Source organism: Heterodontus francisci, chromosome 16 (assembly GCF_036365525.1).
Source record: "Heterodontus francisci isolate sHetFra1 chromosome 16, sHetFra1.hap1, whole genome shotgun sequence".
In the NCBI taxonomy this organism is placed as follows: domain Eukaryota; kingdom Metazoa; phylum Chordata; class Chondrichthyes; order Heterodontiformes; family Heterodontidae; genus Heterodontus; species Heterodontus francisci.
The window spans coordinates 61,423,588-61,449,258 of record NC_090386.1 but is presented as its reverse complement, the minus strand read 5'-3'; the positions used below and the strand labels follow the sequence as shown (position 1 = coordinate 61,449,258).

At 43.4% G+C, this 25,671-nt stretch overlaps 1 protein-coding gene across 2 annotated transcripts in view; it reads left to right on the top strand.

Annotated features, from left to right (window-relative positions):
- The window catches only part of LOC137378138 (extracellular sulfatase Sulf-2-like), a 367,355-nt gene that overhangs the window by 231,969 nt on the left and 109,715 nt on the right, over positions 1-25,671 (top strand). For both annotated transcript variants that reach the window (XM_068048257.1, XM_068048256.1), the window contains exon 4: positions 19,729-19,968. In XM_068048257.1, the coding sequence (XP_067904358.1) occupies positions 19,729-19,968 (240 nt within the window). The remainder of the gene's footprint in view (positions 1-19,728; positions 19,969-25,671) is intronic.

Sequence of the window (25,671 nt, the reverse complement as noted above, 5' to 3'; positions counted from 1 at the left end):
TTCTTCTTTTTGCTTTTTCTACTAGTTAGTCAAGATATAAGAATTAAACCAGGCATTTGAATCCTACAGCCTTGCATGTAAATTGTTTGTTCATTGTAATTGTTCTTTGCTTCCAGTCACAGTATTTTTTTTGCCTGCTTCTTGTCTCTTTTTGCTGCAGTGTACAAATTTAGCACATGTCCTGTTGCTTGTGCTTGTAAGTAGTTTGTTCTCTAAATGATGAAAGAGACTGAACATTTACTCCAGCCAAAATATTTTTTCGGAATACTTCACCCAAGACCTAACTGAAAGCAGAGAGATCCTTCACACATCCAGTAAGCTTGGCAGTGCTGGCCTGTGCCAACTTACAAACTCATGGGCCGGAATTTTTCGTTGGGCGGGAATCCCCATCCACTGGCCGAAATGTCGGTGGCGAGCTCGCTTCCGCCAGCCCTGGGGTTCCAGACCGAGATTTTATGCTCTCCAGGTCCTTAATTGGTCTTGGGTAGGACTTACACCTCCTTGAGGCAGGAAGTCCCGCTTAATGGAGCTGCCGGCCAATCAGCGGGCCAGCAGCTGTTAATACCGGCAGCGCCACCAGGAGCAGTGGCCACTGCTGGAACTAGACCCAGCCATCGCAAGGAAGATGAAGGACGGCCCCAGAATTTAAGGTATGTTTTGAGGGCCTGACCGGGGAAAATCGGTCAGGCCCTGGAGAGGCGGGCGGGGGTAGTATTGTGCATTGTGGGCGGTTGGGGCTTCGGGGGCGGACCTGCATGGGCACAAGGTGACCAATCAGGAGGGCCTCACCCCACCACCCGCCCCCCCACCTCCCCACCCCCACCCCAGCCTGCAAGAAGGCTGCCTGGTTTCACCAGCCAGGCTTTGAGGCCTTAGCTGTCTGCCAACAAAAGGTAAAATATCTGCGAGAGCAGGCAGAGGCCCTTAAGTGGCAGTTAATTGGCCACTTAAGGACCTTGATTGGCCTGGTGCGGGCCAGCCATTTCTCGCCGCTGCCACCCCGCATAAAATTGCAGCAGGGGCGGGAACGACCCCCCGCTTCCGACTCAGTTTTATGCACCCCAATAGCCGCCCCCCCCCCCCCCCCCCACGCACCCCCGGTCACCAGCCCACTCGTTTGGGGGGCATAAAATTCCAAATATGATCAGGTCTACTGGTTTATGCCAACTGAATAAGTCAAGTTCTGTTTATATTAAAGGATATTCCTGAAATACATGGCTTATAGGCCAGGATTCCAATGTCTTTCCATGAAAGTGCAAACTAGTAGCCTTACTCGTAACTGCTGGGATGTTTAGAGAAGACGTTTACTGCTGTGCTACTTTGTTACTATAGTAACAGCAGGCAATATATTATTATTTCAAAAGGCCACATAGGAATAATAAAATCATGTCCTCAGTACCTTGCTCTACGGCAGCGAGGCCTGGACAACGTATGCCAGCCAAGAGCGACGTCTCAATCCATTCCATCTTCGCTGCCTTCGGAGAATACTTGGCATCAGGTGGCAGGACTATATCTCCAACACAGAAGTCCTTGAAGCGGCCAACATCCCCAGCTTATACACACTACTGAGTCAGCGGCGCTTGAGATGGCTTGGCCATGTGAGCCGCATGGAAGATGGCAGGATCCCCAAAGACACATTGTACAGCGAGCTCGCCACTGGTATCAGACCCACCGGCCGTCCATGTCTCCGTTATAAAGACGTCTGCAAACGCGACATGAAATCGTGTGACATTGATCACAAGTCGTGGGAGTCAGTTGCCAGCATTCGCCAGAGCTGGCGGGCAGCCATAAAGACAGGGCTAAATTGTGGCGAGTCGAAGAGACTTAGTAGTTGGCAGGAAAAAAGACAGAGGCGCAAGGGGAGAGCCAACTGTGCAACAGCCCCAACAAACAAATTTCTCTGCAGCACCTGTGGAAGAGCCTGTCACTCCAGAATTGGCCTTTATAGCCACTCCAGGCGCTGCTTCACAAACCACTGACCACCTCCAGGCGCGTATCCATTGTCTCTCGAGATAAGGAGGCCCAAAAGAATAATTTTACAACCTGGAAGGAGAAAATTTTGTCCATTACATCAACACCAGGTCTCTGAACAAATTATCCACTGAGCCCCATATCATTGCCCTTTACCCATCTCCTCTTATTTTATTTTAAATATTTATCGACTTCAGTTTTCAAAGTAATTATGGATTCTGTTTCCATCACTGTTTTTGGCAGGGAATTCCATGTTTTAACAATCTTCTGCATGAAAAAAATTAATCTCATTCTTTTGGCGATGATCTTAAATGTATGCTCTCTAGTTACTGACTTACTGAATATTGAAAATAATTTCCCCCTTTTATCTTAGCAAAACAGCTCCTGTAACGCACATTAAAAACATTTCAGGCTAAATTGGATAGCCCTCGAATTTGGGCGTCGGGATGCAGTGATTATCCCATGCCTGACCAAAATAATGCAGGCAGCACGAAAATTTCATGCTGGTTTCCTTTTTGGGGCCTGCAACCCCACTGTGAAGGTGCTGCTGAGTAGCTGCACGTCTCAGCAGGGACCCCAAGATTGTGCAAGGCTAGCATCAAATAAAGGTAGCCTGCACTACTTAAAGGCAGACCGCATCTCTTAAAGATGAGGTGTATTCTGGCTGCAGCAGGGGCTGAAAGTGATTGGGTAACATTGAAAAAAAGTTTCAGGAAGAACCCAAAATGGCACAACAAACAAGAGTGTGTCCCTGGTTTTGGGATGCAGTGCTGGAGGTGAACTGGAGGAAACTGCTTCTCTTCCCTCCGGGGCCAGGCAACCTTCCAGACAATTGCTTAGAAGGAATGGAGTGCATGTAGTCATGGAAGTCACTGCCAACAGTCTGGCACCGAGGTCGTGGTTGCAGTGCTGCAAGAAGTTTAGTGACCTCACACGATGGTTAAAGTCAGTGAGCGCCATCTTAGATGACAATTTTTGCCAACTAGACCTGGTAATGTGCAATGAAACAGGATTAATTAATGACCTCATTGTAAAAGAGCCTCTAGATAGCAGCGATCACAACATGATTGAATTTTGCATTCAGTTTGAGTGTGAGAAGTATGGGTCTAAGACCGGTGTTTTAAACATAAATAAAGGCAATTACAAGGGAATGAAGGCAGAGCTAGCTGAAGTGAACAAGGAAAATAAGTTAAAGGGTAGGACAGTAGAGATGCAGTGGCAGACACAGATATTTCATAACACTCACCAGTGAGAAAGAAAGACACTAGGAGAAGGAAGTTAAGGATAGTATCAAATTGAAAGAAAAAGCTTACAATTCTGTGAAGATTAGTGGTAGATCAGAAGATTGGACAGAATTTAAAAACCGGCAAAGAATGACGAAAAAAATAATGAGGGAGAAATTAGAATACGAGAGAAAGCTAGGTAGAAGTCTAAAAACGGATAGTAAGAGTTTCTACAAGTATTTAGAAAGGAAAAGAGTAACTAAAGTGAATGTTTGTTCTCTGGAGAGAGAGTCTGGGGAATTTTAATAATGGGAAATAATGAAATAGCGGAAGCGCTGATCAGATATTTTGTGTCTGCCTTCACTGTAGAAGACACGAATAACAGCCCAGAAATACTTGTAAATCAAGAGGTGAAAGGAAGGGAGGAACTTAAACAAATACAATCACCAGGGAAAGGGTACTGAGAAAACAGTTAGAACTAAAGACTGACAAGTCCCCGGGACATGATGGCCTGCATCCTTAGGTTTTAAAAGAAGTAGATGGTGAGATAGGGCCAGAGCTGATTGAGGGCATCCTGCAAGACCATCTGCAGTCACCCCCACTGAAAGCCTTCTACTAGCTATGCTGCAGCCACTGGGTAGCATTCAATAGGATCACAAGGACAGGCAAAGTCACCTGCAAGACAGGCACAAATGGAATGCACAAGGGTGATTAGTTGAGTGTTGTGTGGAGTATTGGAAGTGTTGTTGAATAAATTTGTCATGAATGGTTGTTTTGTGATGTCTTATATTTCAGGATTGTGGCCAAGAGCTTGCAGTCATGGTCCTTAAGGGAGGGATGTTAAAGTGGGGAAGTGTTGAGAAGTGGGAATCTGGGGTTTCATTCAGGGGAACTGGAGTCTGATGACACACTCTAGGAAAGCCTGTCCGAACGTGGATGTGCCGGTGGCCTCTTCTCTCCCGCTTCCTCCTCCTCTTCCTCCTCCTAAGGTGGTCATCAAAGCCCTGATGGCAAGAGCTGCATCCTCATAAATCCCAGGTTGCCGAGGGTGCAACAAACAACCGTGAGTCGGGACATCTGCTCTGACGAGTATTGGAGGGCTCTCCCCTGCCCACCATGAGCATTCCAGGCAATGAAACCACTGCTTCAGCATACTGATGGTCTGCTCGATGACATTCCTCGTCGCACCATGGCTTTCATTGTATGAATGCTGGCCACGTGTGATGGGATTACAGAGATAGTCATCAGCCATGTGTACCACAGATAGCCCCTGTTCCCAGCAGCCACCCTCAGATTCGACATGGTGACTCAAAGATCGCTGGAACTGCACACTGGCACTGAAGAAAGTATTATGACTACTGCCAGGATAGCAGGCATTCATCAGCATGATGTTTTGGCCGTGGTTGCACACATTGAGTGAATGGTACCCTTGTGGTTTCAGTACATCTCCCCATTGAGGTGCAACATCTGCAAGGCTAAATGCGTGCAGTTGATGACTCCCTGTACCATGGGAAGCCCGCTGACCTGGCAAAGCCACTTGTCCGTTCTGCCTGCATCTCACTGTTTAGAGAGAAGACAAAGTAGTTCCCTCTGTGCCCTCCAAGATGCAGCTATGTACAGCGAACTATATGTTTGAATATCACCTGTTCCATCCTGGAAAGATCCGGTGACGCAAATGTTCCAGGGCCCTGGTCACTTTGACGGCCACTGGCAGCATCGTTCTCACCTTGCTCAGAGGCTGCAGGTCCAGTTCCAAGAGGTGGCAGAGTTCTTTTTTTTTTAATATTCATTCATGGGATGTGGGCGTCGCTGGCTAGGCCAGCATTTATTGCCCATCCCTAATTGTCCATGAGAAGGTGGTGGTGATCTGCCTTCTTGAACCGCTGCAGTCCATGTGGGGTTGGTACACCCACAGTGCTTTTAGGAAGGGAGTTCCAGGATTTTGACCCAGCAACAGTGAAGGAATGGCGATATAGTTCCAAGTCAGGATTGTGTGTGACCATACAAGAGCAGGTCAGAGGCTAGGAATCCTGAGGCGAGTAACTCACCTCCTGACTCCCCAAAGCCTGTCCACCATCTACAAGGCACATGTCAGGAATGTGATGGAATACTCTCCACTTGCCTGGACGGGTGCTGCTCCAACAACACTCAAGAAGCTCGACACCATCCAGGACAAAACAGCCCGCTTGATTGGCACCCCATCAGCTGTGTCCTTTAGGACTGGGCCAGCTCGGTCAGTAGTGGTGCTACCGAGCCACTCTTGGTGATGGACATTGAAGTCCCCCACCCAGAGTACATTCTGTACCCTTGCCACCCTCAGTGCTTCCTCCAAATGCTGTTCAACATGGAGGAGTACTGACTCATCAGCTGAGGGAGGTCGGTAGGTGGTAATCAGCAGGAGGTTTCCTTGTCCATGTTTGACCTGATGCCATGAGACTTCATGGAGTCCGGAGTCGATGTTGAGGACTCCCAGGGAACCTCCCTCCCAACTGTATACCACTGTGCCGCCACCTCTGCTGGGTCTGTCTGGCCGGTGGGATCTCCTTGGTGAAACACAGCCAGTGAACACGTTGCTCCTGGCTGGGTAGCAGGCCTTTAGCCCCTCCTGCAGGTGAATGCATATTTAGCTGTGTTTGTTGAAGAGATGTTAACTAGAGAGGTGAGGTCTAAAATGGCAGGTCACCCGTCAAATCAGCATTTGATGCTGACTGGGATCATGATCTGTTTACTGTGCATATTTCTGCACACATGTTGAACTCCCTTGATATCACCTTCAAAAACATGGCGATCACCACAGGCCATGCCAGAAGTGGTCGGGAGTGGACCCGCTTGCCATTTTGCCACTCAATCAGCTCCCGTAGTACCAGCACTATAGAGCCAAACTTTGCAGCCTCACAGTTTTTCTGGTTACTCTTCACAGACAAAGCTTTTCATCCCTGATATTATGTTGGTAAGTGTCTTCAGTACCTCCTCTGCCGTCTTTCCAAAAGCAATTTATGCAGAACTGGACACCATATTCCGGCTGTGGTCTAACCGGTGATCTGTATAATTTTAGTTTTCCCTCTTTGTTCCATTTTGCAATGCCCTTATATATAAATCTGGAATTTCATGTGCTTTTTTGCAGATTTTTCAGTTTGTTCTTCAAATGTTTAAAGATTTGTGTATCCTAACCCTTAACTATCTCTGCTGTCTACTCTTTGAAGTTTTACTGTTTATCTTTTCTGTCTCATTTAGGGAGAAAGAATATCACCTCACATTTCTTCACTGATGTTTCATCTGATATTGTCTGTCCAGTTTGCGAACAAGTCTATGTTCTCTATATAGCCATTTACATGAATGTTACCTTAATCTATCTCTGGATAATTAATGCCACTCATTAGTTTGATCAATGGAGTAATGTTTCCCTTCTTATTTCTTAATTCTAACTAACTTTTTCATCATCACCTACACCCTTATATTCTAGCATCAACTTTGGCTCAGTGGCATCACTCTTCACCCCTGAATCCAAAATTCCTGGTTTCAGACCCATTGCAAAGAATATAGCATGTAATCTGGGCTGAGACTTCAGAGAGTCTGTCTTTTGGATGAGATGTTAAACAAACCTCACAGATCTGCCCTCTCAGGAGAAAAAAATCCTATGGCGCTATTTTAAGAAGAGTGGGGGACCATACTTTGAATAAGTTGCCTGCTGCACTTCCTTGTATTACAACAGGGACCTCACTTCAAATGTACTTCATTAAACCACTTTGGGATTTACATGCAAGTTCATCAGTGCTGTAGTGAAATCTTTGTTTCATGCTGTCACACAATCTTTGACTAATCTATCCACTCTGAATATTTTGTAACCAGGCATGTTTGGCTTAATCTTGCTCTAGCCTAACTCACAAATCTGTTTATGCGTTGAGCTCACCAATTTTATTTACAATCATTTATGCATTTACATATGCACAACTCCAATGGTCTCTTTCTTTTTGGCAATCTTAGTCTTTTTATTTCCCTTTTCTTTTGAGCTGTTATGTATTCTTTTTTTCTCCTTACTTGATCCTCTGTCCTTATCCTTTCAGTTTTGCATTATGCTTACCCACCTTGCCTTTTCTGATTTACCTGCCATATTATTTTAAACCCTTCCCCAGAGCACTTGTATATACTTCCAGTGAGGACATTGGTTTTCTTTTAGATGTAGATTGTTTATTCTGTGCAGATCAATTCTGTCCTAAATATCCCAAATATCCAAATCCTTTCTTTCTGTACCATCTCTCTATTTACCTTCTTTATTTTACTAATTCTACATTAACGAGCATTTCCCACACAGAACTTATCTAAAAGTTTGAAAATGTTCAATAAACATTTTTAAAACATATTTAACTCTCAGTTTGTCTCCTAATTACTGAAAGACTCTTTGCAGAACCTGAATTTTATTACTTGTGCCTGTTCCTTTTCCTTCTCCAAACTCTTTGCACACATTCCTTTATATCCCTCATCCTAATGCCAGGAAGGCAACACACTCAGCTGCAGCTGCAAAAGTGTCCGTCTATTCCTCGATTGCTACCTCATTTCTGCATATCATTGTGTCAGCTGTGGCTCAGTTGGTAGCACTCCTGCCTCTGAGTCAGAAGGCTTGAGCTGATAGTTTCGTGCAGTACTGAAGGAGTGTGGCACTCTTTCAGATGAGACATTAAACTGAGGCTTCATCTTCCGTCTCAGGTGGATGTAAGAAATTCCATGGCATTATCTCGAAGAAGAGCACAGGAGTTCTTCCCGCTGTCCAGGACAATATTTATCCCTCACCCAACATCACCACAACAGTTTATCTGGACATCTTACTATTTGTAGGACCTTATTGTGCACAAATTAGCTGCCACACTTCCTACATAAAAGCAATGACTACACTTCAAAAATACTTCATTGGCTGTAAAGTGCTTTGGAAAGCCTGAGGTCATGAAAGGTGCTATACAAATGCAAGTCTTTCTTTCTGTTTTCTTTCTCCTTTGCATTGTTGCCATTGTCACAAGTATTCAATGTTAAATAGCTTCTCAACTCAGCTGTCTTAAGGCATGTCTGCACGGCTATCTTTTTCTTTTTCCGACTCTGATAGATGATCATCCATTTCTGTTTTTATTACAGTAGTTGCTGAAATATTTTTGTGCCGTCAGTGAAAGTAACATTTCAGAGGCAATTTTGCATCTAAAGACGACAGGGAAAAAAAGATTCTTAATCCAGGATACTGAGAAGCAAAGCAAGTTTTCTAGATAATGTCACAAGAGCCAGAAGTTTGCTAAGAATGGCAGATGATCCAGTCCAATTATCAGAGAGGCAGGTTTTCCATTCAAAAGCAAGGTCTTGATCTTGGCTGTCCCATGAGGAAAAGGTAGCGGCTTAGCTAATTGTCAAGGAGGTCACGTTGATAGCGGTGAGCGGTGAGTTTACAGAGTAAGTTACCTCGGGTGGAAAAAAAACGAAAAAGTGACGTCACAGGAAAGCTGTGACCTGATTGGCTGGTAGGGAATCTGTACCGAATTTGAAAATAAAACTGATAAAAATTGATTAAAACACTAATTAACTAATTAATAAGTAGAGTAACTAAACCAGAGGGAGGAGATTACTGCATTTAGATAGCATTTAATATTTATAGTAGAAATCTAGCACTAGGGACCATATAGTTAATTGTAACAATTTAGTAAGGATTTAATAAGTATTTATTTATTTTATATTAATTAACTAATTAGTGATAGAAATGTCAGTTATGAGGGGTGAAGTGCTTCACCTGTGAGATGTGGGAAGTCCGTGACGCTTCCAGCGTTCCGGCCGACTACATCTGCAGGAAGTGTAACCAGTTGCAGCTCCTCACAGACCGCATGGATCGGTTGGAGCGGCAACTGGATGCACTTAGGAGCATGCAAATGGCAGAAAGTGTCATAGACAGGAGTTTTAGAGAAGTGGTTACACCCAAGGTGCAGGCAGATAGATGGGTGACCGCTAGAAGGGGCAGGCAGTCAGTGCAGGAATCCCCTGTGGCTATCCCCCTCTCTAACAAGTATACCGTTTTGGATACTGTTGGGGGGGATGGCCTATCAGGGGAAAACAGCAGCAGCCAGAGCAGTGGCACTATGGCTGGCTCTGTTGTTCAGCAGGGAGGGACAAAGCGCAGAAGAGCAATAGTTATAGGGGACTCTATAGTCAGGGGCACAGATAGGCGCTTCTGTGGACGTGAAAGAGACTCCAGGAAGGTATGTTGCCTCCCTGGTGCCAGGGTCAAGGATGTCTCTGAACGGACGGAGGGCATTCTGAAGGGGGAGGGTGAACAGCCAGAGGTTGTGGTACACATCGATACCAACGACATAGGCAGGAAGAGTGATGAGGTCCTGCAGGGGGAGTTTAGGGAGTTAGGTAGTAAGTTAAAAAACAGGACCTCTAGGGTTGTAATCTCTGGATTACTCACTGTGCCACGTGCCAGTGAGGCTAGAAATAGGAAGATAGTGCAGCTAAACACGTGGCTGAGCAGCTGGTGTAGAAGGGAGGGTTTCAGATATCTGGACCATTGGGCTCTCTTCAGGGACAGATGGGACCTGTACAAGAAGGACGGGTTGCATCTAAACTGGAAAGGCACTAATATCCTGGCTGCCAGGTTTGCTAGCATCACTCGGGAGGGTTTAAACTAGTGTGGCAGGGGGGTGGGAACCAGAGCAGTAGGACAGCTAGTGAAGTAAATGAGGAGGACATAGTAAATAAGGCCAGTAGGACTAAGAGGAAGAGCAGGCAGGGAGATATTGCTGAGCACAGCGGGACTGGTGGTCTGAAGTGTGTTTGTTTCAATGCGAGAAGTATAATAGGTAAGGCAGATGAATTTAGAGCTTGGATTAGTACTTGGAAATATGATGTTGTTGCTATTACAGAGACTTGGTTGAGGGAAGGGCAGGATTGGCAGCTAAATGTTCCAGGCTTTAGAAGCTTCAGGCGGGATAGAGGGGGATGTAAAAGGAGTGGGGGAGTTGCATTACTGGTTAAGGAGAATATCACAGCTGTACTGCAGGACACCTCGGAGGGGTCATGCAGCAAGGCAATATGGGTGGAGCTCAGGAATAGGAAGGGTGCAGTCACGATGTTGGGGGTTTACGACAGGCCTCCCAACAGTCAGCGGGAGGTAGAGGAGCAGATATGTAGACAGATTTTGGAAAGATGTAAAGGTAACAGGGTTGTAGTGGTGGGTGATTTTAACTTCCCCAATATTGACTGGGACTCACTTAGTGCTAGGGGCTTGGATGGGGCATAATTTGTGAGCAGCATCCAGGAGGACTTCTTGAAACAGTATGTAGATAGTCCAACTAGGGATGGGGCCATACTGGACCTGGTATTGGGGAATGAGCCCGGCCAGGTGGTCGAGGTTTCAGTGGGGGAGCATTTCGGGAGCAGTGACCATAATTCCATAAGTTTTAAGGTACATGTGGATAAGGATGAGTAGTCCTCGGGTGAAGGTGCTAAATTGGGGGAAGGCTAATTATAACAATATTAGGCAGGAACTGAAGAATTTAGATTGGGGGCGGCTGTTTGAGGGTAAATCAACATCTGACATGTGGGAGTCTTGCCAAACGTCAGCTGATTAGAATCCAGGACTGGCATGTTCCTGTGAGGAAGAAAGACAAGTTTGGCAAGTTTCGGGAAGCTTGGATAACACGGGATATTGTGAACCTAGTCAAAAAGAAAAAGGAAGCATTTGTAAGGGCTGGAAGGCTAGGAACAGATGAAGCACTTGAGGAATATGAAGACAGTAGGAAGGAACTTAAGCAAGGAGTTAGGAGGGCTAAAAGGGGTCATGAAAAGTCATTGGCAAACAGGATTAAGGAAACTCCCAAGGCTTTTTATACATATATAAAGAGCAAGAGGGTAACCAGGGAAAGGGTTGGCCCACTCAAACACAGAGATGGGAATCTATGCGTGGAGCCAGAGGAAATGGGTGAGGTGCTAAATGAGTACTTTGCATCCGTATTCACCAAGGAGAAGGACTTGGTGGATGATGACCCTAGGGAAGGGAGTGCAGATAGTCTCAGTCATCTCATTATCAAAAAGGAGGAGGTGTTGGGTGTCTTGCAAAGCATTAAGGTAGATAAGTCCCCAGGGCCTGATGGGATCTACCCCAGAATACTGAGGGAGGCAAGGGAAGAAATTGCTGGGTCCTTGACAGAAATCTTTGCATCCTCATTGGCTACAGGTGAGGTCCCAGAGGACTGGAGAATAGCCAATTTTGTTCCTTTGTTTAAGAAGGGTGGTAAGGATAATCCAGGAAATTATAGGCCGGTGAGCCTTCCGTCAGTGGTAGGGAAACTATTAGAGAGGATTCTTTGGGACAGGATTTACTTCCATTTGGAAACAAATGAACTTATTAGCGAGAGACAGCATGGTTTTGTGAAGGGGAGGTCGTGTCTTACTAATTTGATTGAGTTTTTTGAGGAAGTGACGAAGATGATTGATGAGGGAAGGGCGGTGGATGTTGTCTTTATGGACTTTAGTAAAGCCTTTGACAAGGTCCCGCATGGCAGACTGGTGCAAAAGGTGAAGTCACACGGGATCAGAGGTGAGCTGGCAAGATGGATACAGAACTGGCTCAGTCACAGAAGACAGAGGGTAACAGTGGATGGGTGTTTTTCTGAATGAAGGGATGTGACAAGTGGTGTTCCGCAGGGATCAGTGCTGGGACCTTTGCTGTTTGTAGTATATATCAATGATTTGGAGGAAAATGTAGCTGGTCTGATTAGTAAGTTTGCGGACGACACAAAGGTTGGTGGAGTTGCAGATAATGATGAGGATTGTCAGAGGATACAGCAGGATATCGATCGCTTGGAGACTTGGGCAGAGAAATGGCAGATGGAGTTTAATCCGGACAAATGTGAGGTAATGCATTTTGGAAGGTCTAATGCAGGTGGGAGGTGTACAGTAAATGACAGAACCCTTAGGAGTATTGACAGGCAGAGAGATCTGGGCGTACAGGTCCACAGGTCACTGAAAGTGGCAACACAGGTGGATAAGGTAGTCAAGAAGGCATACGGCATGCTTGCCTTCATCGGTCGGGGCATAGAGTATAAAAATTGGCAAGTCATGTTGCAGCTGTACAGAACCTTAGTTAGGCCACACTTAGAATATTGCATGCAATTCTGGTCGCCACACTACCAGAAGGACGTGGAGGCTTTGGAGAGGGTACAGAGGAGGTTTACCAGGATGTTGCCTGGTCTGGAGGGCATTAGCTATGAGGAGAGGTTGGAAAAACTCAGATTGTTTTCACTGGAACGACGGAGGTGGAGGGGCAACATGATAGAGGTTTACAAAGTTATGAGCGGCATGGACAGAGTGGATAGTCAGAAGCTTTTTCCCAGGGTGGAAGAGTCAGTTACTAGGGGACATAGGTTTAAGGTGCGAGGGGCAAAGTTTAGAGGGGATGTGCGAGGCAAGTTTTTTACACAGAGGGTGGTGAGTGCCTGGAACTTTCTGCCAGGGGAGGTGGTGGAAGCAGATACGATAGCGACGTTTAAGAGACATCTTGACAAATATATGAATAGGATGGGAATAGAGGGATATGGTCCCCGGAAGTGCAGAAGGTGTTAGTTTAGGCAGGCATCAAGATCGGCGCAGGCTTGGAGGGCCGAATGGCCTGTTCCTGTGCTGTACTGTTCTTTGTTCTTTGACGCTATTGAGGTTCTACCCACCCCCGCTCAGCACAAATTGGAGGGGTGAATTGGACTAGCTCACTGCAGAGATGGAGGAAAATACATTCTTTTCAAGTTAAGAAATCTGAAAAAAGATCTGAGGAGTTTGAACTCCAACCCACCTGGTGGAAATCAAGTTAAAATGGAATGGGGCTCTTGCCCATTCTCATTCTGCCCAACTGCAGTTCCAAATTGCAGGCAGCAATGACACCTGCCTGAAGCTGCTGGGGTCTGTCTTTAAGAATCCAGATCAAGCTCTGATGAAATCATTGGGACCTGACTCCAATATCAACCTGAGACCTGAACAGGTGAGCAGTGGTATCTTCCCCACCAGGCCAACCTGCTGGGAGCTGGGCTGAGGGCCAAAATAGGCTCAGGAAGGTTTATGGTGAGCAGAAGTGCTCCTTTGGGCCTTGCAATGAAACCTTGGGTTTCGCCCGCCCTGGACTTCCATCCTTCCCACTTCTGTAGCTCCACCACCCCTGGCTACGAACGACTGCCAACCTCACCGACTGACTTACCTTAGTACTGGGCGCCATTCATGCAAGTCCTTACCGGCAGCCTCCTACTGATTGAAATCCCACTCCTAACTGCTAGCCAGGGACTGGATTCTGCTGGATTTGGACAGGAGGCCAATGAGCTCCATGTAAATGAGGTCCAATTATTAAAATCAGCCAGACATTGCTTCCTTCAGAACCTTCAAGTGCACTGTCTGCTTTTGGTCCCCCACACAGCAATCCTGCTTCCTGTTGCAGTCAACCCCAGTATCCCAGTTGATAATTAGCAAGTATTTCTGAATAAACATCAGTTAATATATTGAGAAAGTCAAACCATTAAATCCCAGCATGACCAGCATATTATATATAATCTTCAGATCCATTTATATCCATTTTAAATAATCACTTTAGAACCAAATAAAATTCTGCCCTTTTCAGTGTAATGCAATACATTAATTTACATCACTTTAATGGCATCAACTGACCTGAACCTATCGCACACTGAAAGAAGATCTCTTCAATCACAATAATACACTTTGACTAAATGTTAAAAATGGACCCTGTATTTTAATGCTGTTCCACTGGTTTTGAAACACTGCAATATTAACCAACTCACTCGCTTTTTATTACTAAATCTATAATAGGTCCTTCTTCAGATTCATTCAGTTAGTCCCAGAGCAATGAAAATGTCATCAATTTGATAGTATTCTCTCACAAATTATATATGAGGAAAAGCTTTTTGTATAGCAACAGACCATTGTTGGGTGTCCAGAGTATTGTGTATTTATGTTCTCATCACCATGTTGGCAGGATTGCAAATGTGTTATTCATATGTCACATAAGCAGTAGAGACAGCTGGCCTTGCATCATTAGCTCATTTCCATTGTTAGGATTTGTTATCTGCACATTTTGGCAGAGGGAGTATAGTTGAGTAGCTCTTAAAGGGCTGTTGCGAAAATTTAAAAGGACTAGATACATAAAAGTGGGAGGCTACATATGGAGGTATTATTTCAGCCTGTCTTAAAGTGAAAAACGTTTATTAATTATTCATAAACCTTTCCAAAGTTTGTACATTGGGGGGAAAAGAAATGATGGGCTAAAAGCAAAGGAAGGGAAACTAAATCTGGAGTCATGAAACAGAACCTGTGGGCAAGTGACAAAATGACTCCCCACCAGACTCTCTGATGACTGGTCAAAAGGGATTGCTGCTGAATAAGGTGCATGTAAGGTGGTTGTGCTGCTTGACACATTAGGGCACCCTCTCTAATACATTCATGTACTATGCCTGGCAAGAGGAGGCTGAATGCTGCATGCAATGCCTTCAGCACCAGAGAACAGATGCAGGACAAGTTTCCAATACTAAGGGAACTTGGCAAGTTAAAACTATGGGCTGAATTTCAACTCCCAAAAACAGGTGGGTTGGCATTATTGTCAGAGCTTAAAATGCAAGAAATTTGAAACAGGAACCCAACCTGCCTCGAACCTGCCCATTTCTGGTTTTCATGGAGGCAGGATGAGGGGCAGCTGATCAATCCGCTCATGGGAAGTGGGTTGCTGTTTTAAATATTGTAATGAGGCTGTGTGCTTTCATTTTAACAGTAATTTTATTTTTAACCGCAGGCGGCTGGGTTTCCTGGACCTTGGGAAATCCACAGCTTAAAGATGAGAAGGGCTGAACCCATAAGGTGATATACTGGCACTTCATGTGCAGATGCTAGCTGGGAAGGGACCTTTTTTCCACATCAGGCTCTCAATGTCAGTGTCAAGTACCCAACCATAAGGATAGTGAGGCACTGGAGAAGGTACAAAGAGGATTTGCTAGAAGGATACCAAAACTGAGAGGTTATACCAACCAGGAAAGATTGAGCAGCTGGGGCTCTTTTCTCCAGAAAAAAGACTTAGGGGGCCACCTGATAGAGACCTGAAAGATTATGAAAGCGTTTCATTTATGGACAAGACCAGAACAAAGGGCCGGGGCTGGGGCCATAAATTATAAGTCACCAATAAATCCAATAGAGAATTCAGAAGAACCTCTTTAGCCAGAGAATGGTTAGAATGTGGGACTCGCTAACACAAGGAGTAGTTGAAACAAATAGCATAGCTACATTTCAGGGGAAGCTAGATAAGCACATGAGGGGGAAAGGAGTAGAAAGATATGTTGATGGAGTTTGATGAAAAAGGGTGGGAGGAAGCTCTGGTGGAACATAAACTCTGGCAAGGACTTGTTGGGCCGAACGGCTTGCTTCTGTGCTGTAAATACTTTGTAATTTTATAGCTCTTTGGCTACTGGGACCTATCATTAGCTCCAAACCCGTAATATGCTGTCAATACATATTGCACTGGGAGAGCCGTGAAAAATGTTTAGTTGAACTAACCTGCATTATAGTGTGAGTTCAGCTGATTTGGGTATAGTGTCATCCGCACCTGAAGGTTGACAAACCAGAGCTATACACGTGGACATGCACAAGAAAGCTACAAAACAAGAGAAAGACATTTCTGGAGCCAAGGACATTTATTCAGCAAAGCAAAACTGGAATAGAGAATACTGCATACACCTTGAGTCATGATCCACATGCTTACTGAATTTTAGTTGATACACATGCTATGCAAAATTTGGGATAACTTCCTTTGTTGCATGGAGGATACATGGGCAGTCCCTTTATGTTCCACATGAAAGTTCAATCATATTATGGTCTCAAAAAAATGATAACAAGCTTCTCATCCTATGACGTGAGTTGAGTGCATGAGCTCTGCCTATATAAAATAGGCACTGGAAATTTGGCTCCATGTTTGTTCTTCTTTCAAGATGATTGCAACCAAATGTACCATGCACAACCTTGCCCTGCAAAGGGTATTGCCAAAGAGTAGGTGAAGAAGAGAACCTCTGTCAACCAGTTGCAGGAGAGGACCCTAACCAAAAGCTACTTTACGGGAGTTTGTGAATATGTGGTGGCTGCATGCTTGGTGTTTGTTCCTTACCACACTTCATGGACCAGAGGATAAATGACCAGCATGCTTCTAATACAGAATGAAGTGCTAAAATTTCGGCCTGTTTGTGCTTTTGAAAAGTAGGTGAACAGCTGCCAAAGAGGTGTACCCTCTCCCACTGTGATGCTCCACCAAGGTTACAATGAAGCATTAAGATGCAAGGAAACATAAAATTAAGCTTACTATGTTTATTAACTTAGGCGACTTTAAGAACCCAGTATATTATTTCTTCTGCTCCCAAGAGCAGATACAGAATAATTGAAATTAGAAATTCTCAACATTTTTTCAATTATTAAAAGGATAAATTACACAAAATTTTGGAGCTGTGTTAATGTGATCATATGTGAATGAGTGTGGCCTTTGTTCCATAACCTTTATCCTAAAGCGAATAATGGGATGTCTGCTGTACAATCTAGACCTTTGTCAGTACATTTTACCATCTGAAAAACAGGGCCAGTATTTTTTGTCAGTGAAGATTAAAATAAATAACCAACTCCCCAAGACTTGCTCAGATGATCGAGGCTGAAACTCCGATGCTCTAATGCTGGAGTACTGTTTAGTCCGAGCTGCTGTCTTTCAGATGAGACATTAAGCCAATTCTGGTGGTTCAGGAAGACATTAAAGATCCCCATGGCACTATTCAGAGAAGAGCGAGATTTCCTGAGTTCCTAGCCCACATTAACACCACCAAAAAACATATTAACCAGTTATTCATCTCATTACTATTTATTGGATGATGCTCTGCACAAAATGGCTGTCATGTTCTTTTGCATAACAATAACACCTGCACTCAAATAAATTTATAAAATGTGAAGCACTTAAAGATATTACTGTGAAACATGAGAGGTGTCATATAAATAAAAGCCTCTCTTTCTTTCCTTTGTAACTGGGATTCCATCCTTTTAAAATTAATAGTAAGTCCATATTTTGGTACCCATTGCCTCCTATTTGATTTGTATTTATTTGTGCACTAACTTCTTACAGTAAGTAAAGGACACTCATAAGTAAAATAGCATATACTGTCTATTATTTGGCTGCTAAAGTGCAGCTGTGTGTAACTTTGTACGATCCTTTAGGCTGCAAGGTGTAATTATTTTGCCTTCCTGAGTCAATTAGAGCTTGACTTTTTTAGGCAAATCTTTTGCTTAATTAGAGGGATGTCTGACTTTATTTTATTCTTGGGGTCAATCAGAATCTATTTTCCAATGAAGTTTCTCAGTGCAGTTCTCTTTTTCTTATCTGTGACATAGAAATTTGCATGTGCAATGGCATGACTTCTAAATTGTGATAATTATTACTTCTGTTTAAGTTGAATGATATGTGTTATAAGGACAGGAATATTATACCATTAGATGCTCACTGTATTATGCTACTTACCGAAACTATGGGGCCTGATTTCAACTCTGCAAGTCAAAGGGTTCTGATTGAGTTAAAATTGGGCCTTATGTTCCTTTAAGGCAACTATGACTATTTGTTATTAAGCAAAAAGAGGATATGCCATTGGAATTTTGTTTGGTTAGTGGACTTTACAAATGGGAAGGTACTTGTCAGTTCAATGTGGGAGGTTAGAAGTATAGATCAGAAGAATGCAACAACTTAAAATTGCTTTGCATCTGCAAAAAAAGTATAACACCTGGAGTGTTGAATCTTCTGTATGCTGGTCATCAGACCATATTCTGTTTTATAAGGGCAGAAGTGTTATAGGATGTTGTGCACAATGTATTGTTCTGCTGTTAAGCTAGAAATTTATCTTTTAAGGACACAAAGTCTAATTGTTAGTGCAGTGTCTATGTTCACTGAACATCAGAATTTAATTGTTTAATGAGGGGACCATGCAGGTTCAGGTCATTCAGAATTGAATTTCTGCAAGTGAAAACCGAGGATGAAATGTATGGTTTTCTTCTTTTTTGCCCAAGTACAATTGCAAAGATTTTTTTTTTTAAGTTACAGGTTACAGATATTCTGATGTGGTGATAAATTATTTTCGGTTGGGAAAGTTATTTTTTATATTTTAAATGATTATCATTTTTTCACTTGGAAAGGTTTTTGGAAGAAATTTGCATCAATCACTGCAATATATTTGCCCAGAAAAAGTTTGCCTATAATTATATATGGCAGAGAAGTGGGGGGTGATATATGACAGGTGAAAGCAAATGTGGGCATGTCTGCATCTTTATGATCTACTCATCTCCCATGATGTTGCACCTGGGGAGTTGAAATAAAGTGTATGCAAGACAAAATGTAGTCTTTAGGTGCAATGAGATTAAGGGGTTGGGGAGGCGGGAGCAGAAGGCATGGAGGAGGCAGTGGATGAAAATGGGGAGATATGTTGGAGTAAGGAGAGTGGTGATGTTGCAGGCAAGAGCAAGAAAATATAAGCTTTTTTAAAATATTTTTGTGAATCCAGTAGCAGATGCCATAGCTCTTAGTTTGAATTATCATGACTTAATATTCTTAGATACTCAAGAATGTTGGTAGATTTCAATAAAAATTGACATTTTCAGATATTGACATTGTGAAGTCATAGGTGAATGCCATTCCAATAAATAATATATTAAATGGGCTAATGTTTATTTGCAGAGCTCTTTGGGAATGGACAAGTGTTAGAGAAAGTGGCTCGACAAGTGGATGGTGATCGAGTTATAGGCTAAGTCAGGAGAGGATTGGGTAAGGGTGATGGAAGCATCATTGAGGAGCAAGGCTTATACAGAGGCCTTGGGAGGGCAGACCAATTAGAAAGGGTTCACCCAGACCTGTGTTCAGGCACGAGGTGGCCAACAGCCACAGTGTCAACACCTGGTTACCTTACAGGGAGCATGTAGGGACAATCCTATCTAGGAATGACAAAACATAGCCCTGCAATCAGGAAAATATAATTACTGCAGAACTTAAAGGAAAATATAGACAGAACAGATTAGTAGGCAGTTGTATCTACCTGTATTTAGGGAGGGAAACTGTAATTCTGGTTTTGGTCTGGTGATCTGTAGACTCTGAGGTTCCATCTGGTGTTAGAGCTAGAGTTGCAGGCATGAATCGGGACACAAGATCGCTCTTAGTTAGTTGCTCACTTAATCATGGCAAATCTTTTGAAAGTGCTATTCAGAGGTATGCTGTGGTAAGAAGTGGTAATTTTGATTTTGGGTGAGAATGTAAAACTAGTGATAACGATTCAACCGCCCGTTATGCATCTTTCCTGAGTTTTTTTTAAAATTTCCATTTCTTGCAAATGTAACATTACCTCGAGTCAAAATTACCCACCAGGGGTCTGTCCCAGACATACCAAGCTTAATATTTATAGATAATGTTGAGAATATTAATTCAGAGAAATAATTATGTCAATTTGAATACTTTTAGGATCTTTGGAAGTGATGAACAAGACAAGGAGGATCATGGAGCAAGGAGGAGCCCACTTCACAAATGCTTTTGTGACAACGCCCATGTGCTGCCCTTCAAGATCCTCTATGTTGACAGGGAAATATGTCCACAATCACAATACCTACACAAACAATGAGAACTGCTCATCTTTCTCCTGGCAGGCCACACATGAACAGCGGACATTTGCTGTGTATCTGAACAGCACTGGTTATAGGACAGGTATGCTATTGAAGGAAATTGTAACTCTTTTATGATATTCATGATAAATCTTAAAGAAGCTGGATGTTTATGAAAAAAGCCTTTTTCTCATTCAAGCAAAAAAGCAATGACGTGGATGTATTTCAGCTCTGGTGACACTTCAGGGAAGAACTAAAGGACTGACTGATTTTAAACAGCATTTATGGAATGCAAGTTGATTGCTCTAAGTAAGAATGAACACATTTGGGAAGAATAAATAATGGCAGCGTCAGGAAATTTATAATTCCAATGAATTAAAATCTCAAAAGTGTCTTAGAAGGGAGCTGAAAGTTTTCTCACCTTTTCTCACCATTGGTAAAAGAATATGTGTAGAGCACAGAAATGAGATTAGAGTGGACTGTTCTACTGGCACAGGCGTAATGTACCAAATAACCTTCTATACTGTAATTTCTGTTATAGTCAAAGTCTCATGTAAAACCATGAACTTTGGACCAAGTATGAATATCTTTATATAAAGTTATGCTACTTTGTTTTGTTGAATCCTGTAGCACTAATTACAAGTAGTATGTTGTCAGGCAGATGATGACTAGAGCTTGAGAAACTAGTTTTGAACAATCTGTCCTACCCAACTTATTCAAAGGCTTAATATAAACTAACTGTGGCTTAGATTTAGCTTCACTGATAACAGACCTCTGTCAAGTAACTAAATATTACATTTCTTTATTTATAAATATAAAATGTTCCAGAGTTGAAGGGAATTCAAAAATTTTTCCGGCCTAATTGAGTAATAATTTTTTGGCAATCAGAAAAATAAGCATATGAATTTCTGCTGGGCAATTATCAGTAGCAAAAGTGATACAATGACCAGAATCTTACTGGCATGCCGTGGGTCCTGATGTCAGGACCAAAAGCAGCTCCCAAGCTCACGCAAGCAGATGGCAGGACTGCGGAGGCGATTTTACTGCTGGTGGCCAATTAAGAGGCCACCACTGGGACTGCCATCCAATTAAGGATGGCTGCTTGTCTCTCCAAGCTGCCAGCCCAATCAGCAGGCCCACAGTTCTGCAGCTTCAGCAGGGCTACATATAGATGAGGCCATTGCTGAGAATGCAAGGAGAAGGAGAGGGTGCCTCCTGCTAGAGTTTTACCGGCATGCTGCGGGTTACAATGTTGGGACCAAATGGGGGCCCCGAGCCCGCACAGATGGATGGCAGGAACACGGTGGCTATTTTACTGGTGGTAACCAATTATGAGGCTGGCGCTGGGACCACTGTCCAGTTAAGGATGGCGGCTTGTCTGTGCCAGCTGCTGCTCAATTAGAGAGCCAGCAGCTCTGTAGCCTTGGCTGCGCCACCAATAGATGTGGCTGCAAGGAGAAGGAGAGTGCATCTCCATGTTGAGGTGCCCTTGAAGGGCCGGTAAGTAATTTTTTGATGTGCCTGGGGCAGGCAGACAATTGGCCCTGGCGATCAGAGGGGTGAACCCTCCAGCACCAGTGTCAGAGCTGTGGGGTGGCCGTTGCCGCCAGGGGGCCCCTCCTTGGTCCATGGAACCCCCCGGAAAGGAAGCCTGCCACCTTGCCCACCAAAGCCACTGGGAGGCTGCCGCGATATAGCTGGTGGAATGGGTGGGGGACCGTTCCGAGGTTCATAAAATCCCAGTGGCCTAGTAAAATAGCCATCATCTGACTAATTAATTGGATTAATTGCCCTCATGACTCCGGTTGGAGGGCAGCTGAGCTGCTACGATTCCTGCCTTTGGTAATATCCCCAGTGGCAGGTATACATCAGGCTTCGCTCCAGGTGCCTTCCGCCACCATTCCGTCTCCAAAGGGCTGGTAAAATTCAGCCCAATGGGACAACTAGAGTTCTGGTGCCATACGTGTTCTGTGATTTCTATGATTTCTGGTCAAAAATTCTTGCTTTCCCTTACCCCACAGCCCCCATGCATCTTAACACAGTGACAGAATTAATGAATATCAGTTGTAATGCCACATGTTATGGATTTCCATGTTTACAAATGAACAGGACAAATATTTGTAAAAGGCAGATCAGGTTTAACTAATATAATTGAATATTTCGATGATTTGAGAATGTTGATGAAGCAAGTACAACGAACGTTGTTAATGTGGATTTTAAGAAAGCATTGATAAAGTACCACATGAAAGGCTGATTAACAAAATTGAGGCTCATGGAATAGAAGCGACAGCACCAGCTTGGATAAAAATTTGCCTGAAGGACAGGAAGCAGCGAGTTGTGGTAAATGGTTGTTTTCATACTGGAGGATGGTAGACTGTGGTGTTCCCCAAGGATCAGTGCTAGATCCACTGCCTTTTTCAATATTTATAAATGACTTGGATATTGGAATATGGAGTAACATTTCAAAATTTGCTAATGATACCAAACTTTGAGGTGTGGCAAACAGTGAGGATGATACCAATTGACTGCAACAGGAAATAGATAAGTTCGCAGAATGGGTAGACAAGTGGAAAGTGGAATTTAATACAGAAAAGTGTGAGGTGATGCATTTTGGCAGAAGGGATAGAGAGAGGCAATGTAGACTTATTGGCAGAGTCTAAAGAGTGTGCATGGACAGAGGGACCTGAAGGTTCATGTGCATAGAGCTTTGAAGGTGACAGGACATAATAGTTAGCAAAGCATATAGGATCTTCGGCTTCCTAAATAGAGGTATTGAGTACAAAAGCAGGGAACTTATGCTGAATCTTCATAAAGCTCTGGTTAGGCCACAACTAGGGTGTTGCATCCAGTTCTGGTCCCCACGCTTTAGGAAGGATGGGAAGGTCCTTGAGATTGTGCGGAGAAGATTTACCAGAATGGAAGAACTTTTTTACGCAGTGTCTGGTAATGACGTGGAACTCACTGCCTACAAGTGTGGTGGAAGCAGAGATGATCGATGATTTCAAAAGGAAATTGGATAGGCACTTGAGGGAAATAAACTTGAAGGGCTACAGGTCAACAGTAGGGAATGGGACTGACTGGATTGCTCCACAAAGAGCCAGCATGGACTCGATGGACTGAATAGCCCCCTTCGTCATTATGGCTCGCTGAGTATGACGCTAAAAGATGAACTATGGCCATAGGTGAATTGGTGTATGAAATCATTTCAATTGTCAGTGTATTCTTGCCTTGTTAGGAGCAGAGTGTGAAAAAGCTGGAAAGGTTAAAGATAAAATTTTCCTGATGGCCCAGCAAGTTTTCCTGGTGAGCAGCTGAGCCATACAGAGCTGAAAGCTCCAAGATCCGATAAGTAGAGTTAGAGTTCAGCAGGCCCAGCTATATTCATATCATACAGGGTTTGATCTTGCCATGGGGGTGATATTAAGATCTTGCTTCTATAAAATTTCAAAAATTACAAAGCACAGGATTCATAAGTATAATTATGTAAAATCGTCATGCTTTTGTCATTTCCAGTGCCCGTAAGAAAAGTACTTGTTGCTCTCATCATACACAGATGTTCAGTTAATTCAGTTGCTATAAAACTTTCTGAAGAATGTTATTTACAGACTGATTTTACTGACTATATTACCAGCTGAAAATCTGTATTGCTAAAATGAAAACAGACTTTGGCAGATCTTCCATGTCTAGACAGCAAATGTGATGCAATTTTCTCCCTGTGGGCACCCAATCTTCCTAATTTTAAACCAATGATTAAAAAACATGACCTTTTGGGGCTTTTAGTCAGAATTGATATTTGTTGTAAATAATAATCCCTTACAATACAATAGACAATTTATCTTGTGCTGTAAGGGCCAGGCAGCTAAGAAAAATAATACCGAAATCATCATTGTTAGAATTTTTTTGTGAAGTGTGGCCTGAAACATCTTTCCTTAAGTTGTCATGCAAAGGTACCTCAAGATTGACCTTGTAGCATGTATAATGTGATTGTTGATCTTTATATTTTTGATATTTAATTATCTTAAGAAGTAGAATTTGAAGCCAGCTACTAATTGATGGAAGTCCATTTTTTCCAATGTCCGTTTAACCTCAAAAATTTAAATTGAGATCCAAGAGGCACAAAATGTAAGTCAAGTGTTAGCAAGGAGACCTAGAATGGGTTGTATTTATTAGAATTTAATTCAAAGTGAACATAATAGAAACAAACTGGAAAGAGAACAGAAGAGAGAATTGGTGAGAAAAGGAAGCATGAAAGTACACAGAAATTAATTGTATTTCTTTTTAACTACAATAGTTATAAAGTTACTCTGGTTAGCTGACTAACTTTCTGGCTGTAATATTATTTCAGAGTCACAGTTGTGACCTAAAAGCAATGTTCCCTTTAAAATTTAGTTGTTGTGTGCAGCCTGTTTTTTCCAGTGCATAGTCCCTTTAAATGTACTTATGCACTTAACTCTACAGGACAAAGCCTGTGCGGTACTTTGCAGGCTACTGCATGGCCACATACCCACGAAGCCTAGCAAAAATATGACCCAAGAGTCTTTAAAAAAACACAATAATTCAGAGTCTGAATTTCAATAAATCTGTGAATAGCCTAAAAAGTAATACATGAATGGGTAACCAAATGCATACTTTGTTAAAATGCTGCTTTCATGAAAAATTTATCTTCCCTTAATTTACCAGGTTTGCTTCAGTCACCAGCATTACACAATATGGCATGACTATATTTAACACTGCGATCACTTACAAAAATCAGGCTTCCACCTTGAGACAACAATGCAAAACATTAAACCTCTCAAAACAATTGGTGTGAGCTGAATATCTAATATCGTATTCTCTAATCTAATATAGTTACTGAGCTAATAAATGGTTGTAATGCAGATCTTATAAACAAATAATAGCTATTGCTCATCTACAGAGAAATAATTGTGACTAGTAGTGTAGAAAACATTAGTTTAAGTAGATGTAATTTTCTGCACACCCTATAAATATTGGGAAAAGATTTTGTTTTTAATGTTTTCAGATTGGAAAAATTGACTCCGGAGTTATCTCAATACCTGTGGATTTTTAGCTGATATCCTATTGATGTTCCATTATAGGGCTGAATATTGTCAGCTTGGCGTGGGTCCCGATGGTGGCACAGAAGCAGGTGGCGTCACCACATGTCACATGTGCGGTTGGCCGACTTTGATCACGCAGCAGCCAGCCAATTACCATAACCGAGGCACAGGGCCCATCCTATTGAAGGACGGGGGTGGGCTACGAGGTGTTGATGGTGGCATCAGCTGATGAAACCGCTGGTGCTGGTGCCATCTTTAAAGCACTGCTAACCCTGCATTTTACTAATGCAGTGAACCTGGAGTGCTGTTTGACAACCCCCACAGCACCGCCCCCACTGCTGCTGTTACTGCTGGACAACCCCAACCACCACCCCCCCCCCCCCAACCTCCACTCTCAACCCAGAACTGGGCCCAATGCTACCAGAGTGTCAATGACCATCTTCATTCCGACAAGGTGAGTCCTTGCTTCCGATCTCCTCTTTGGGGTTTGCATGGGGTTACCCGAGAGGGAGGGACCAACCAGAAGGTGGCAAGGGGGTGAGACATCAGTGCATCCTGTCAGCTGCATGGTTGCAGCTTGGCGACAGACCCCTGCCTTTCAGAGCTCATCCCCACTACGTTCCCTCAGAGCAGATGTCAGAAGGAGCCATTTGGGAAACCGCATCAGGGACAAGGGACTGCCACTAGCGTGTGTTTGGTTGTTCTTCATGCGAGGTCTAACTATGTTCCTCTTTCTGCTTGTAGGAGAA